Consider the following 15,265-nt stretch of genomic DNA (forward strand, 5'->3'; position numbering starts at 1 on the left):
GGCTACTGCTCTGCTAGCAAGGAGACGCGAGGAGTCACAGCGGCGATAAGGTGAGACAACTGACATTGACTTTCATTCATGTATACGTTGTAAAGTCAGCTCGTTGTCGAGCTGCATTGTCTCTTCCTCTCGAGCGAAATAAAACATAAGAAAGGACACAAAAACGTACAAATAATGCTATAAATGTCACATGTTCTGTGTCGGTGCGTTCAAACAATTAACCTAGCTTAGGTGATGAGGAAGTATGGAGGAGTGGATGCCCTTCTCCTCGCTTGGATCTGATGCAACCTTCTGTGACCACTCCCAAATGGTTTCTTTACTTTCCATTGTCATGTTTGTTTAATGAAATAAAATAATAATGTTTTAATTTGGTGTAAGATGTTGTAGTTCAAATAAAACAATGACAACATGCAACATAGATATTTTAATTGTAATTTTCCTCAATCGTGCTTTTTATGCATCAACGTTCAGGAAATCAATCTGCAAAAAACGTTGGTAATTTATTCATAATTTGTATTATTATTTATTCATCATTATTCAAGCAAACCTCAAAATGTTTTTGATGGCATTGAACTGAATGTTTTTCAGACATTTAGTAATCTACACTGAATAATTCAGAAAATAAATGCAACCGCAACTAATCATATAATTTGTCAAAATGCATTTTTTTCTCCATTCTATAGTAAAATATATTTGGAAATTGTGAGGGTAACACAGCAAATTATGAATCTGATTTAATCATAGAAATAATTGATAAGGTGGTGAAACTGCTTCTTAAATAAACTGATTTCCTGGTCCTGGGCTATAATAACAATACATTTTTTAAAAGCATTGGACAAAGTCTTGACACTGTAAATGTTTGTTTGCTTGACAAAGAACCCGTAGCTGCTTCACCTCCAGTAATGAGGAAGTGCTTTTGGTTGGCAAGCGGTGAGCATGTTGCACTATGAGGAAGAAAACTCGAGTGAAAACCACAGGTGTGTTTGTCAGTTGGAACAGACGCTGCTTCTTAATCTTTCCTGGCGCCTTTTGTCTCGTCTGCGTCGGACGTGTTGATGAATCAAGCGCCGGGTATCGCCGTTGTGACGTGGAAACGACTCGTGAAGGTCGCTTATTCCATTTGTTATCTGCACTCAACCAAACATCATCTCCCACTCTGTCTTTGCAGACGCAGCAGCAACGATGGATCGAGTGAGGTCTGCGTTTAACAGGATGGTAAATGTCTGTTACTTCTATTTCGTTAGTTGTTTAAACTGGTTTAATGGACACCAGGGTAATATAAACATGTTTCCTTTTCTTTTAGAGATTATCAATATGGAGGGTGGAACTGGGGCACCTGAAGGAATAATTTAGATTATTTTAAATAAAATAAATTAAATATATTTAACAAATAAATAAAATTAAATGAATTAAATTAAATAAATAAATAACAGGATGGTAAATGTTTGTTACTTCTATTTAATTAGTTGGTTCATTATTTTTATTTTTAAACTGGTTAAATGGATACCAGTGTAATATGAACTTTTCTTTGATAGTTTATTTATATGAAGGGTGGACCTGGGACGCCTGAAGGAACATTTTATATTTTAAAGTTAAATGCATCAATCTGGTGAACTTTCAGAGCAGAATTATGAGGCTTTGTGCTTGTTCTAGCAGAGGAGGAATGTAACTAAGTACTGTACTATTTGAAGGTACTTGGCGCCTTCTCCACTTGAGTATTTTAACTTCATGCAGGATTATTCCTCCACTCGGGAACTGCTTTTTAAGCAACGTCGTTCTTTTTATGCAGTTCTTTATTTCCCCTAATTTAGTTTGTCCTTTATTTATTTTGTATTTTACCATTCCATTCATTTTGCCTTTATTCTCTGTAGAACACTTTCTAAACTCGATTTTTAAAGGTGCTATATAAGTCATTATTAATTGATCTCAGAGGGAAGTATTGTACTTTTTAACACGGGCGCTGTGGGAGCCGGGCCTCATTTCACTTTTTGTGTCCTCTCTAGGTTAAAAGTGAGCGCTACAGCAGGTTCACTCTGCAGCCAGCCGTAGACGGAGAGAGACACATTGAGGTCAAACTGTCGGAGGACGCCACCGAGGCCGGGGACTCGGCGGGCGGATCCCCGAGCTTCAGACCGGCACCTCGACGCCAACCTCGAAGTACCATTTGCTACCTGGCCCTCGGGACCCTCCTGATATTCGTCACCGGTAAGACGCTCATCATTATCCTCGTTAGTCAGTGTTCCTCTTTATCTATTATCTAAATGGTGTAACAGATAACTATTGACTATCTATTGGGAGGGGGGGGGTCATTCATATTTTAATTTATAATTGGGAAAAAATACTGCAAATCTTTCACTTTTGAGAATCTGGTACCATATTTTTTTTTCTCGCTTAAAACAATTATTTAATCAATAGCTTGATATAATATTCATGGAGTTGGAAATAATCTATTTTTGGCCCACAAACAGGAAGCTGTAACTTATTTGGCTTTAAATCTGAGGACAAAGAGGAAGATTGTTTACAGTCTTAGTGCCTTGTTTGATGTAAGGCATTGCTTTTGATTTATTATTATGAAGTCTCATTATATTAAGTGTCTTGTGTGTTTTTATGCTGTAGCTTTACTATCTATTAATATTTTTCGTTTTTTTTACTCAAATGTGACTTCATTAAGTTTTGAACTATTTAAGCATCATCAATTCATCTAGTGTTTGTATTTTATTCACATCTCTTCATCTTCTCTTTGATTTCTCGTCTTTTTGATAATTCTTAAAGCTCTCTTTGAAGAGCAGGAGCTCCATGAGAGGATCTTGATGGATCTCTCTCTATATTAAGTGAAGGAGAACAACAATAAAAGCATAACCGGCTCGCACGCAGAGCGAAACCCGAGTTGTTCCGGCTGTGGTCGTCTCAGTCCGAGCGTGTGTCCTCTCCGCCCTTCAGGCTACGTACTCGGTTACATCAGCCACCGGGAAAAGGCGGTGGAGGCGGCGAACTGCGGTCACTCCGCGGTGACGCCAGACGACTACTCGCCGGAAGAGGACTCGCCGGAAGCGGACGCCCAGATGGACTGGGACGACGTCACCCAGCTGCTCAAGCAGAAACTCACCAGCCAGGCCTTTGACAAGACTCTGAGGTGCGCTGTGCACACACACACACACACACACACACCTGTATGTCAAGAGAGAGGGGGACACACCTTACTGTACACACCCTGAAGGAAATACTGCCTGTTACAGACGATGATTTCAAAGTAAATGTGTGAATCCTGTGTTGCAGACGCGTATCGTCGTCGTCTCAAGAGCATTCAACTTCCTGTGAGGGGGAGGGGAATAATATCTATGAACCTGAGCCGGGTCGGAATAACCTTTTTATTTTTACAGTATTACACAAGAGACGGTCAGAGCGCGCTAATGAGACGGGGGAGGTGATTGTGAAAGGGATGATGCCCAGCTAGCTCCATTCAGTTTATTTTTCATAGCCCATTATCACAAACTACAAATTCTCCTCCGAGGACATGACGTCCCTGACCTTTGACCTCTCACATCGGATCAGGAAAAACTCCCAAAAATAGAAAAAAAAACTTTCACAGGGAAAAAAGGGAAGAAGCTTTCAGGAGAGCAACAGACGGGGTTCGTACGGTCATGCATGGAAAACCTGGAAAAGGCATGGAATTTTAAAATGGTCATTTCCAGGCCTGGAAAAGTCATGGAAAAAAAACTCAAATCATAAAAGTCATGGAAATGTTGTTATATTCACATGTTCATTTACGCCGAGTTTGAAATAATTGATGTGTTTTTTTTAAAGAAACGCTCAAAAACGCACAACATTTTCTAAATTGTTCATGTTTATACCGAGATTTCAGTTTGGTCGTTGAAATTTGGTTTAAAGTCATAGAAAAGTCCTGGAAATCCACTGGTCAAAATGTGTAAGAACCCTGAACAGAGGAGGATCCCTCCAGGAAGAATAGACGTCATGTGACCAGAGAGGAATCCTTACAGTTACAACTCATTCAATGACAGTACATGGCTGTAATGGATGACGCTGACCCGGCGAAGCGTCCACGTGTCTCTTGACCGGCTCCTCACCCGAGTGACGATGATGCGATCGTCGGGTGATTTCTGCCTCTTGTCCCCCCCGCAGTGATTTTGATTCGCCGAGACGTTTGGCAGGAAGTGCTGAAGACGTCCGCCTAGTGAACCGCATCAGCGGTGCGTTCAAGGACGCGGACATGGACCCCTGGAACGACGTCCACTACGTTCAGCTGCAGACGCCGGACAGGTACGTGTGGGCGGAGGGATTTGAGGAGGGAACTATGAGTCGAGTCTAACGGAGTTTTTTATTGAACAGTTTTTAGGACGCTCCGGCTCGGCCGATTGGTCGTTGGCAGGCGGAGTCAGAAAGTTACAAAGGAACGTTTAGAGAAACTTATTAATAACTTCCAGAAACATTATGTGCAGTCGTCAGCCTTCTCTTTGTCTCTCTTTCTCACAAACACTCACACACTCTCACTCACACACTCTCACTCACACTCTCTCACTCACACTCACACACACACTCACACACTCACTCACACACTCTCACACACACACACACACACTCTCACTCACACTCTCTCACTCACACTCACACACACTCTCACCAACTCTCTCTCACACATTTACACACTCTCTCTCACACTCACTCACACACACACTCACACACTCTCACTCACACTCACTCACTCACACTCTCACTCACACACACACACTCACACACACTCTCACTCACACTCTCTCACTCACACTCACACACACACACTCTCACTCACACACACACTCTCACTCACACTCTCACCAACTCTCTCTCACACATTTACACACTCTCTCTCTCACACTCTCTCTCACTCACACTCACACACTCACACACACACTCACACACTCTCACTCACACTCACTCTCACTCACACACTCTCACTCACACACTCTCACTCACACACACACACTCTCACTCACACTCTCTCACTCACACTCACACACACACACTCTCACTCACACACACACTCTCACTCACTCTCACTCACACTCTCACCAACTCTCTCTCACACATTTACACACTCTCTCTCTCACACTCTCTCTCACACACACACACACAGTCCTGGTAAGTGTTTTCTACTCGAGTATATTTTCTATAAGCATTAATGCAGGGCGAATGGGTGATTAAAAAAACTGCTCATAGAAAATATACTCGAGTAGAAAACCGCTCTTGACTAAAATAAAAGCCGATAATTGATTCTGTAACAATCCTCCGACCTCCCCTGCAGCCTGCATCCAAACCGGGTCCACTTTGGTTCGGACGTCTTCGAGCCGACGGGCTACCTGGCCTACAGCGCGACGGGGGAAGTCCAGGTGAGTCCCCCTGGGATGCTTCCTCTTTGAAGTCCTCCAGGCCCGTAAGCCGTGACGCGTCGCCTGTGGTTCTCTCTCTCGGCCGCTCTGCGTCCGTAGGGCAAGCTGGTGTACGGCAACTACGGGCGCCCGGAGGACCTGGACGTCCTGCAGAGCAACGCCGTGGGACTGGGAGGCGCCGTGCTGCTGCTCCGGGCCGGAAAGATCAGCTTCGCGGAGCAGGTGGTGGCGGATTTCGCGGCTTCTTATGCCCTCGTATCTTTTTTTTTAATGTGGTCTTTTAACTAAAAGCTTTCTCTGCTCGCGTCGCTTCAGGTGAACAACGCTGCCGCCAAGGGCGCCGCCGCCGCGCTGATCTACCCCGACAGCCAAGATTACGACTACGTGGCGGACACGGCGCTCTACGGACACGTGAGTCCGCGCGGGTGCGTCGACGAAACCGCCGCGCGAGCGAAGTGTCGGCCGTTGACTTTGTGTCTGTCCTCCTTCAGGTCCATCTGGGGTCAGGCGACCCCTACACCCCCGGGTTCCCCTCCTTCAACCACACGCAGTTCCCCCCCACCAAGTCGTCCGGACTCCCCAAAATCCCGGCCCAGACCATCACCGCCACCATGGCGTTGGCTCTTCTACAGTAAGGGCACACACACACACACACACACACACACACACACACACTGCGTCAGGTAAGCATTCATATGTCTTTAAACTATTTAATAAAGTACTATTTATGCCATTCTTCGGGTGAAGCGGTCAGATAAAATGAGTCACTGCAGACTTGTTATGCAGGTAATGCACTGAGCACACACACACACACACACTGATTATAGGAATGCATTTCAATATTATATTTAAGTGGATATAGAAGTCTGTCGTAGGTGTTTGAAAAAAATAAAGGAAACATTTCTATAAAATGTTTTGATAAAAATATCTATATAAATGGACTTAAAACATAAATGTTTGACTTCAATTTTTTTTATTGCTTTGTTTGTCAGGTACCGATAAATTTGCGGCTTGTTTAAGATTCACTGCTCCGTATAAAACGAGCTTTACAGCATTTTACGCTCCCTTTTATTTCTGAAATTAAATAAAACTAGACTATGTGATATATTCTGCAGTGAACTCTATTCTCTCTTTCTCTCTCTCTCTCTCTCCTCTAGGAAAATCGGCGGTCCTGAATCTGACGCGAGTTTCAAAGGCGGCATGGTGGGCGTGGCTTATCAGCTGGGCGGCAGCGCGAACGTCACCGTGGAGGTGAACAACGTGCTGGTCAACAAGGAGCTCCACAACGTGTTCGGGGTCATCAAAGGCTTCACTGACCCCGGTGCGTGAGCCGCTGTGACTCTTTAATGTATTTTATCCCCGTCGTACACGTGAAGTAACGTACGTTTGAACCCTCAGACCGCTACGTGGTCCTGGGAGCTCAGAGAGACGCCTGGGGCAAAGGTTACGCCAGGGCCACCGTCGGCACCGCCGTCCTGGTGCAGCTGGCCAGGGCCGTCCGCGAGATGGTGAAGAACGGTAACGACGAAACTAAAACGGCATAAATGTGAAGCTGCACCGAGTCCGTAAAATCAAAGTGGAAGTCTTGTTTTTTCCGCTCTTTTTATCGTTCATCAAGCGGAGCTCGGCACAGAAACAAAATCCAGGAAACCAAAGTGGGTCATTTTATGATCTCAAGATTTAAGTTTCAAGTTTTTATTTGCCTTTTGTGACTATAAACCAAGAGTCCAGACGCATTGGAAAAGTAGTGCAGGGCTCAGAATCAACAGTTTAGTAATAACACTATAATAAGAGAGAAAATATGAAAAAACACGATACAGAAGGTGGTGATATGTATAAGAACAAGAAGAAAGGTGCTAGTACAGTTTTAAATTAATATGTCACATTTTGTGGTTGATAAGTGCCGTGATTTTAAAAACGGTCCCAACTCGGCCTAAAGTGCGACGCCTCATATTGACGTGTGTGTCGGGAGCTTTTATAAATACCCTTTATTATTATCTGTGTTCTCGTTGGTTGACGTTCCTTTACAGAGTGGCAGTTTATTCTCCTGCATCACATCAACGATGTCATTTTTTTAACATTTCCCCAGACGGGTTCAGACCCCGGAGGAGCCTGGTGTTCGCCAGCTGGAGCGCAGGAGAGTACGGGAGCGTCGGCGCCACCGAGTGGCTGGAGGTGAGAACAAAAATTAACTTGATCAGGATGTAAACAATGTTTTTTTTAATCCTCTTTATTCTATTTATGTTCTTTCGATGCGCGTGTGCTCTTAGGGTTACATCTCCTCTATCGACAAACGCGTCGTCTCCTACATCAGCCTGGACGGTGTGGTCATGGGTGAGTACAGGCCCCGCCTCCTTTACGTCTCACGGGCGCTTTACTCTTCCGGTGATGGTCAGTCGGCTGAATTTATCTCCTCCACAAGGTCGCGGGAGCTTCATGGCGTCGGCGAGCCCGCTGCTCTACAGCCTGCTGGAGACCACCATGAGAGGGGTAACTACACAACAACAACAACACACTTAAATCTGATCCACCTCTGTCGGAGCGCGTTGTGCTTGCCTCTTTGACGTCGGCCTCGTCCCCGCAGGTGAAGAGTCCTCTGGGCTCCGTGTACGATATGGTGGGAACCAGTAACTGGGACGCCCAAATGTGAGTGGACGAGCTCTTCCTGCTGGTTTTGTAGTTCCTTTTTTAATTCATTGATAAAGAAATTAAACTGCAGTTATTAAACGGCCAGTTTAAACGCTCCGTATTTGAACTTTTTTAGGGCCGATAAGATTCATAATTTAAAGATTTTTGACATGTTTTAATGTAAAAGCCTTTTTTTCTCCTGTAGGCACAGTTATCAAATAAAAAGCAAAATAGAAATGATGAAATATGTCTTAAATAAGATGTTTACTTATTTTCAAAATGGTCACTTTTGGTTAAAATGATGAAGTAAGACTCCAACTCTCATTAAGTTCTCTGAAGAATAAAGATGATCTAGTTTGATCCGCAGCCCTACGTCCTCCTCGTGTCCAGAGAGTAAAACAAGTTGTTTTCCCTTCCCGTGTGCAGACTGAAGCCGATGTCCTCTGACGACCCCGCCTATCCCTTTCTGGCCTTCTCTGGAATTCCCTCCGTTTCCTTCCACTTCATCTCTCCCGGCGTGAGTCTCCATGCAACAGCATCTGGGCCAGTTTTACCGTTCTGTGTGTTTATTTCTTTTACCCACGAGTCGTGATCTGAAGGTCAAGATGAACGCCGCCCTCGACTTTCTCTCATCTGCCGCTTTTAATATAAAGATGATGTTAAAATAAATGATGCTATAACCTCAGTTAACGTTGTAAATCTTCTTCTAATGTAAAGCTGAGCTTGAAGAGCTTGTGATGGGGAAAACTTACAAACTGATCCCAGAACAGTCGTTTAATTAACACTTTTTTTTTTCTTCTTAGACTGAGGCCTACGCGTACTACGGCACCAACCTGGACAGCGTGGACCACCTGGCTTACCAGACCAACCACCGCACCGGTGAGATGGCGGCGCTGGCGGCCCAGTTCGCCGGCCAGATGGCTCTGCGGCTCGTCCACGACCACCTGCTCCGCCTGGACGTCGGCCGCTACAGCAACGTCCTCACCAAGGCCGTGATGCGCGCCTACAGGCGCGTCCAGCAGCTCACCAAGGTCGGGCTGGCGTCTGCGTATGAGACGAGAACGTTGTTTTTTATTTGTTTTTATGTCTTTTTAATTTCCCCCCCCCTCCTGTGTCCGGTAGTCGGGGCAGCTGAAGGGCGTGGACGGCAACTGGCTGAACCGCGCACGCGGCTCCTTCCAGCGCGCCGCCAGGGGACTCAACACCGACATCCAGAACACCGACCTGACCGACGTGGAAGCCGCTCGCATCCTCAACGACCGGCTCATGACCGTAAGACGTCTACGGCGTCTCGGGGGTTAAATGGTTAAAAGCGTGAGCCCTCGGCGACGTGGCTAAATTATATTTCGGGATATAGGCTGATCCTATCTCGATGATGATAATAATTTATATTTTCTGATAGTTTTCGGTTTATTAAATAGTCTGATTTAAATGTTTAAGTGCAAATTAATTCAATGAACATAAATTCCAGGTGAAATTTTAGAGAAAAATACAAATTATTTCCTGTAATCCTCGGACACTAACGCAAAGAAATCAGATTAAGATGATAGTTCAAAGTGGGATGCTCTGTGATGCGGCCAAATTAAATATTGGGATATAAACCGCATCGTATCTCGATGATGATAATAATGCATATTTTCTGGTAGTTTTTCTATTTTTAAATCGTCTGACCTCGTCATTAAATGCTTAAAAGATGTAGAAGTGCAAATTAATTCAGTGAACATAAATTCCAGGTGAAATTATAGAGAAAAATAAACATTATTTCCTGTAATCCTCCGACGCAAACAAAATCAGATTAAGAAGATAGTTCAAAGCGGGAGGCTCTGCGATATTGACAAATTAAATATCTGGGATATAGGCTGATCGTATCTCGATGATGATCACGATTTAGCATATTTTCTGGTCGTTTTTGTTTTTTAAATGGTCTGACCTCGTGGTTAAATGCTTAACAGGTTAAAAGTGCAAATTGATTCAATGAACGTAAATTCCAGGTGAAATTATAGAGAAAATTACAAATTATTTCCAGTAATCCTCCGACTTTGTGTTCACATGAATGCGGGGAAAAAATCAGATTTACAATAGTGTGATTCAGTATTCTCGTAATTATAAGTTCAGACGATGTAATCGTGTCACTCTTTATCAACATCACTTTTCTATTGATAAATGTTCATAAAATTACACCCAGCTTTTAAAAAAAAAAAAGCAAAGTTGATGGCAGCACTTCCCCGTGTATTTAATATATAATCAAATATACAACGCAAGTCAGAAGATTAAGTGAAAAGTGCCGATCTAAGCAAACATTTGACGTCAGCTTTCAATTTAAAGTTGTTTTTATTCTTGTGGCCGTTGCCAAACAAAACTAATCTTTGATTCTGAGTGTTTCATCCGATTCACACACAGATCTTCTTTGCTTAATGCGCGATGCTGAAGCTCCGGGAGAGCACGCCTAGATCTCGTGGTCGTGCCCCGTGACGACGTCCAGCCTCGCTGCTCCGGATCTCTTTCTTGCATCTTGAAAGTTGCTCCGTCGCCTCGCGGCTGCATCACGGCTTGTGTTCCTCCTCCCAGGTGGAGCACAGCCTCCTCTCTCCGTACGTGTCCCCCCTCGAGACGCCCTTCCGTCACCTCCTGCTGGGTCGCGGCGCCCACACTCTGGCGTCCGTCGCCGAGACCGACGACATGGAGGAGCTCCACGTGCAGCTGGGGCTCGCCACCTGGACCCTGCAGGGCTGTGCCAACGCCATGGTGGGGAACATCTGGGACCTCGACCAGCAGATCTGAAGACCCAGCAGGGGGAGTGTGTGTGTGTGTGTGTGTGTGTGTGTCTGTGTGTTGTTGAAACACAATTCGAGGTAAGCGCAGGGAGGGGGCACCAATATCAGCACTTGAGCACAAGCTGTCTATCAGAGGTTTAAGCCCCGCCCCTTTAAAAAAACAAGCTATATCCCACAAAGATCCAGGGGGAGATATCAAAGTATAAACTACACTCCTAACTATGAAACGACTTTAAGCACTTGATTCTACACGTACGCTACTGACGGCAACATGGCCGCGACCTCTCGCCATGGAAACACTGGGAAATCTTTATTTATACTTTTATTTATCAGTGGCAGCGCCCACTATAAAGTTATCGTTTGTCTTTTTTATACGATGTTATCGGGAGCAGTGCCTCCCATAATTATGACGGTTATACCGTCCAATCCTCCGGCAGCATCTGCTACAGACAAGACTCCGACGGTCAAATGGAGCCCCCGGTAGAAGGTAGATATTTCTGGCCTTTATTTTGGTAAAAAAAAAAAAATCGTATGATTATATTGTTTTTTGTGGGTGAAATTATCTCAATAAATTTTGTAAACGTTTTTTTTAGGATTTACAACAAGCCAATAAATTTGGACTGCACTTGGTGGCATAATAAACATTGAATTTTGGGAGAAAAAAAAGAAAAATAATCCACAAAACATTATAATGTTTTTTTTTTTTTAGCACAATAATTGAGCTGATTTGGTTTCAAGAAAGCCATTAAAGTTTCAAAGTGGACTTTGGGGAAGTTTATGTATGATAAAGTTATCGGGAGCAGCGTCTTCCATAATGACAAGCAGTGATGGTAGATTTTGCCTACCAGTGTGTGTGTGTGTGTGTGTTTGAGAGAGAGTGTGTGAGATTGTGTGTGTGTGTATTTATCGGGAGCAGTGTCTCTCATATTTCACTTGGAAGAGTGGAGCAACTTATCGGGGGCAGTGTTTCCCAGAGTTTTATACTTGACATTTTCATTTTGTCTTATTTTTCGGATTATGTGTGTTTCTTTCTTCTCCTTTTTCTATTTTCCTCATGTTTCTGTATCGCGCTACAAACTCATACGGGGCAATATTACATAATCCGTTGTTACGTTATCCGTTGCCGCCTCGCTGCTCGTCGCTCTGTCCCTGTGATGAGGCGTAGCTTCACACTGAAACATTTGAACCATGTTATTTACCTTTCTACGGATTTGGGGTTAAACCAATGTGTGTTTTTGTTGTTTTTTCAAGGTATGACACATGGTCTCAAAGCTTCTGATATTTATTTGACCGTTTTGTTCCTATAAGTTTAAGTCGGTGGTTTTCCCGGAGATATTAAACTTAAAAAAGAAGAAAAAAAACACCTGTAATTGCTCCTTAAAGGTATTCAACCTGAACACATTATGAAAAATACATAACATTTACATCATTATTTTAACACTCAAGACCAAACTACACGTCACATTTTCGATGTTTTGAATACATTTCTCCTGGTGTCACCTCTGTTGTGCTTGGTACTGTTTTTCTCGCTTCTATTTTCTGACAGGAAGTTACAAGAATAAAGTTACTTAATCCTGAAACGGGTGGGGGGAACTAGGCGGTTAGGAAATGCATCTTCCTGATGATTGTAACTTTAAAAGAATAACACTGTTTCAGAAACCTGCTCTCGAAGTCATGTTTCTGTGTTCAGTGGAAAACGTGTAATAAAACCTTTTCGGCTCAGCATCCAGAAAAATGGTCTGATTTTGGTTTCTATCCTGGGTTTTTGCTTTTTTTGCAGTCAGCAAAAGTCAAGTTTGGATCCTTTTAAACTGTTCAGTGAAACAAAAAGTAATCTAAATACACTGATAAATCCCTGATCTTTAAGCAGATGTGTCAAAAGCCATATTTACTTTTTATACTTCTGATTTTCAGATTAAAAGCAGATATTGCACCGTGTGGTTTCCAACAAGTTCCACCAGAGAAATTGTAGTTGTACTTAAGTCCCCAGGCACTGGGCTCCCACTAAATCTAAAATGTCAATAAACCTGTTTGCAGCATTTAAAGTCCAATCAGATATAAATGCTTCACAAATATTGAACATGCATATCTTCTTTATTAAAAGAAGGTATAATACTCTGCCGGCAGCATTACAAATCTGATTTAGGAAAACAGGTATGTAGAGGCCAGCGGTAGGACTGGACAAATGATGCACAAAGAGTTTGTAAGTTCTCTGAACACTGAATTTAAAAGTCGAAGTTCACGGCTATATAAATGGAACAGGATTTTATAAACGGCATGAAAATAATTAAGTAAAATTAAATATCTAAATAATACACTTAAAACAAGAATACAGGAGAGATACTTTTACAATTAATTTTTAAAAAAATCAAGCTTTTATTTTGTAGCCTGATCCGCACAAACAGGAAGTGCGAGAGCCGGCCGCGCTCGTCCCCGCGCTGCGGTGACGCTCGGTGACGCGCCTCCATCGTCGAGAAAAGCGAGAACGGGACAACCGCCTGATTTGAACCGAGTCCCCGGTGAAACGGCGCTGCTTCCCGCCGGGCTGCTGCAGCTGAGAGGCGGGGACCGGGGGGGGGGGGGGGGGGGCCGGCCGGAGGAAAGGGGCGGGGCTAGTTCTCCCGCGCAGCCCGTCTGCACAGGTTGGTACTCCGGTATGTTGTTTATCCTTCCGGCAGCTCGTTCCTCTCAATGGGAGCCCCGGCATGTTGCACCAAAAGAAAGAAAAAATGCAATGAATGAAATAAAGTTGCGTTCAGGGGTCATGCGATCGTGACGGTGATGTGTTCACTGACCGACGGACAGGTGGAGACTTAACGTGCCTCGAGGCTTATCGGCTTTAGCAGCCGCCTGATGGATGAAGACTTGTTTACTCAACATGGTAAACATTAAACAACAGCAAATAACTATACTTATTGTTTAGAGATATTTAGTTATTGTTTTAAACATATATTCTCTCACAGTGGAATGACGTCACTTATCACAGCTGATCTGGAATCAGATATTACATCATACACGTGGCATTTATTTATTTATTTCCACCCCCAGGAGATGTTTAACCCCCTGACACGCACGCCGAAATACATCTGTTTTACATTTAATTGTTTTCACATTTTATTTATTCTGTTAATTGTTAAATTAAATGATCTTTTATTGGGTATTATTTCAAGTCTTCTGCACACGGACACACACACACACACAGACACACATCTTTCATCGTGCAAAATGATATTTTTAATAACGTTGATAATGCTCATTATTGTTTTTTATTTGACTATATATTCGGCACTGGTGCTAGTATTACATCTTATTATACACTATATATATAAATGTATATATACATATATATGTATATAAGTATATACATATATATGTACATACATATATACACACAAACACACACACTATTGTATTTAATCTGTGTTCATTTTTATTTTTTATTATAATTTATTGCTATTCTGTTTTATTTTGCCCCGGTGTCAGTTTCACTCGTTATTATTGTTCATGTTATTGTAAAGATTTTAAAAGGTTTAATTCACCGACCTTGCGCTCCTCGGTCTGTTTATTAATTATTAATTATTAAATTAACGACATAAATCACCTTCAGTGCGTCTGCATCTCGCTCCCCGAGACACTGAATCTGAGCTAAACTTAGAGATCCTATTTTTAGAGCATCGCCCTCTATAAACCCCCCCCCCCCACACACACACACACAAATGTTTTCTCATCGCGAGAGGATCTCTCTCCGTCTCAATCTAGACGATTCAACTTTGCAGCCCTGCTTTAAAAAAATATGTTTGGGATGTTTTCACCCTTGTTTTCAAATACTCGGGAGATGCTAAAGAATCATATTATCGTGATATATTAAAACATTATCTCTTACAGTTGGAGCTTAAGGAAAAGCTCAAAGAGCTGAACTCAATTATTCCTCGGTGTTATATAAAATGTGTGCATGTTCTTAAAGGTCGTATACGCTCCTCTGAGGTGAATACACGAGTAGATGTGAACATGATTATCATAAAGGCAGAAAAGATGGAAGTATTTAGATGTGGGGAAAAAGCCTGCAGACAGATGGCACTAAAATATATATTTATATATATATGTTGTTTTTTATATATATATAATATATATATATATTAAAATATATATATATTAATATATATATATATGTGATGTATGGATCACTATAGAATTTGCAGTTATTACCCAAAAATGTTCTCGTTTCTTCGGATTGTAGTTTGGATAAAAAAATTAACTGAGGTCAATATTTACGGAAAATCACCCATTTCAAATATAACAATGGATCCGATGTTGGAATTAACATTTTTATTGATTTATTCATTATGAATTGACACATTTATTCTTAAATATGGCATTCTTAATTTTCCAGGTCTCACTTGGTCCTAAATGGTCCTGAAATCATTTAAAAATGTAACACGTCATATTTTCCTCCTTTTTTAATAAAGCGATGCTGTTTTG

At 42.5% G+C, this 15,265-nt stretch overlaps 2 protein-coding genes across 2 annotated transcripts in view; both read left to right on the plus strand.

The window, feature by feature from the left end:
- tfr1b (transferrin receptor 1b) lies at positions 1-12,511 on the plus strand. Its single transcript, XM_056434268.1, has 19 exons — positions 1-50; positions 1,169-1,215; positions 2,004-2,205; positions 2,941-3,133; positions 4,141-4,278; positions 5,300-5,384; positions 5,484-5,606; positions 5,700-5,795; positions 5,876-6,015; positions 6,542-6,705; positions 6,783-6,902; positions 7,474-7,559; positions 7,655-7,718; positions 7,807-7,874; positions 7,969-8,030; positions 8,439-8,529; positions 8,816-9,043; positions 9,135-9,284; positions 10,581-12,511. The coding sequence occupies exons 2-19, from the start codon at positions 1,183-1,185 to the stop codon at positions 10,791-10,793; spliced, it is 2,256 nt and encodes a 751-aa protein (XP_056290243.1). The 5' UTR covers positions 1-50; positions 1,169-1,182; the 3' UTR covers positions 10,794-12,511.
- Positions 12,512-13,404: 893 nt separating this feature from the next.
- tnk2a (tyrosine kinase, non-receptor, 2a) overlaps positions 13,405-15,265 on the plus strand; it is a 20,248-nt gene continuing 18,387 nt past the window's right edge. Inside the window, exon 1 of the mRNA XM_056434587.1 lies at positions 13,405-13,428. The gene's annotated coding sequence lies outside the window, so the exon portion shown is untranslated. The remainder of the gene's footprint in view (positions 13,429-15,265) is intronic.

The sequence above is a fragment of the Pseudoliparis swirei genome, chromosome 16 (assembly GCF_029220125.1).
Source record: "Pseudoliparis swirei isolate HS2019 ecotype Mariana Trench chromosome 16, NWPU_hadal_v1, whole genome shotgun sequence".
Lineage (NCBI taxonomy): Eukaryota > Metazoa > Chordata > Actinopteri > Perciformes > Liparidae > Pseudoliparis > Pseudoliparis swirei.

Coding starts and splice junctions, on each gene's coding strand:
- tfr1b (XM_056434268.1), top strand. CDS start 1,183: ATGGATCGAGTGAGGTCTGCGTTTAACAGGATG. Junction 8,530..8,815: donor TCCACTTCATCTCTCCCGGC/GTGAGTCTCCAT, acceptor TTTTCTTCTTAG/ACTGAGGCCTACGCGTACTA. Junction 9,285..10,580: donor TCAACGACCGGCTCATGACC/GTAAGACGTCTA, acceptor TCCTCCTCCCAG/GTGGAGCACAGCCTCCTCTC.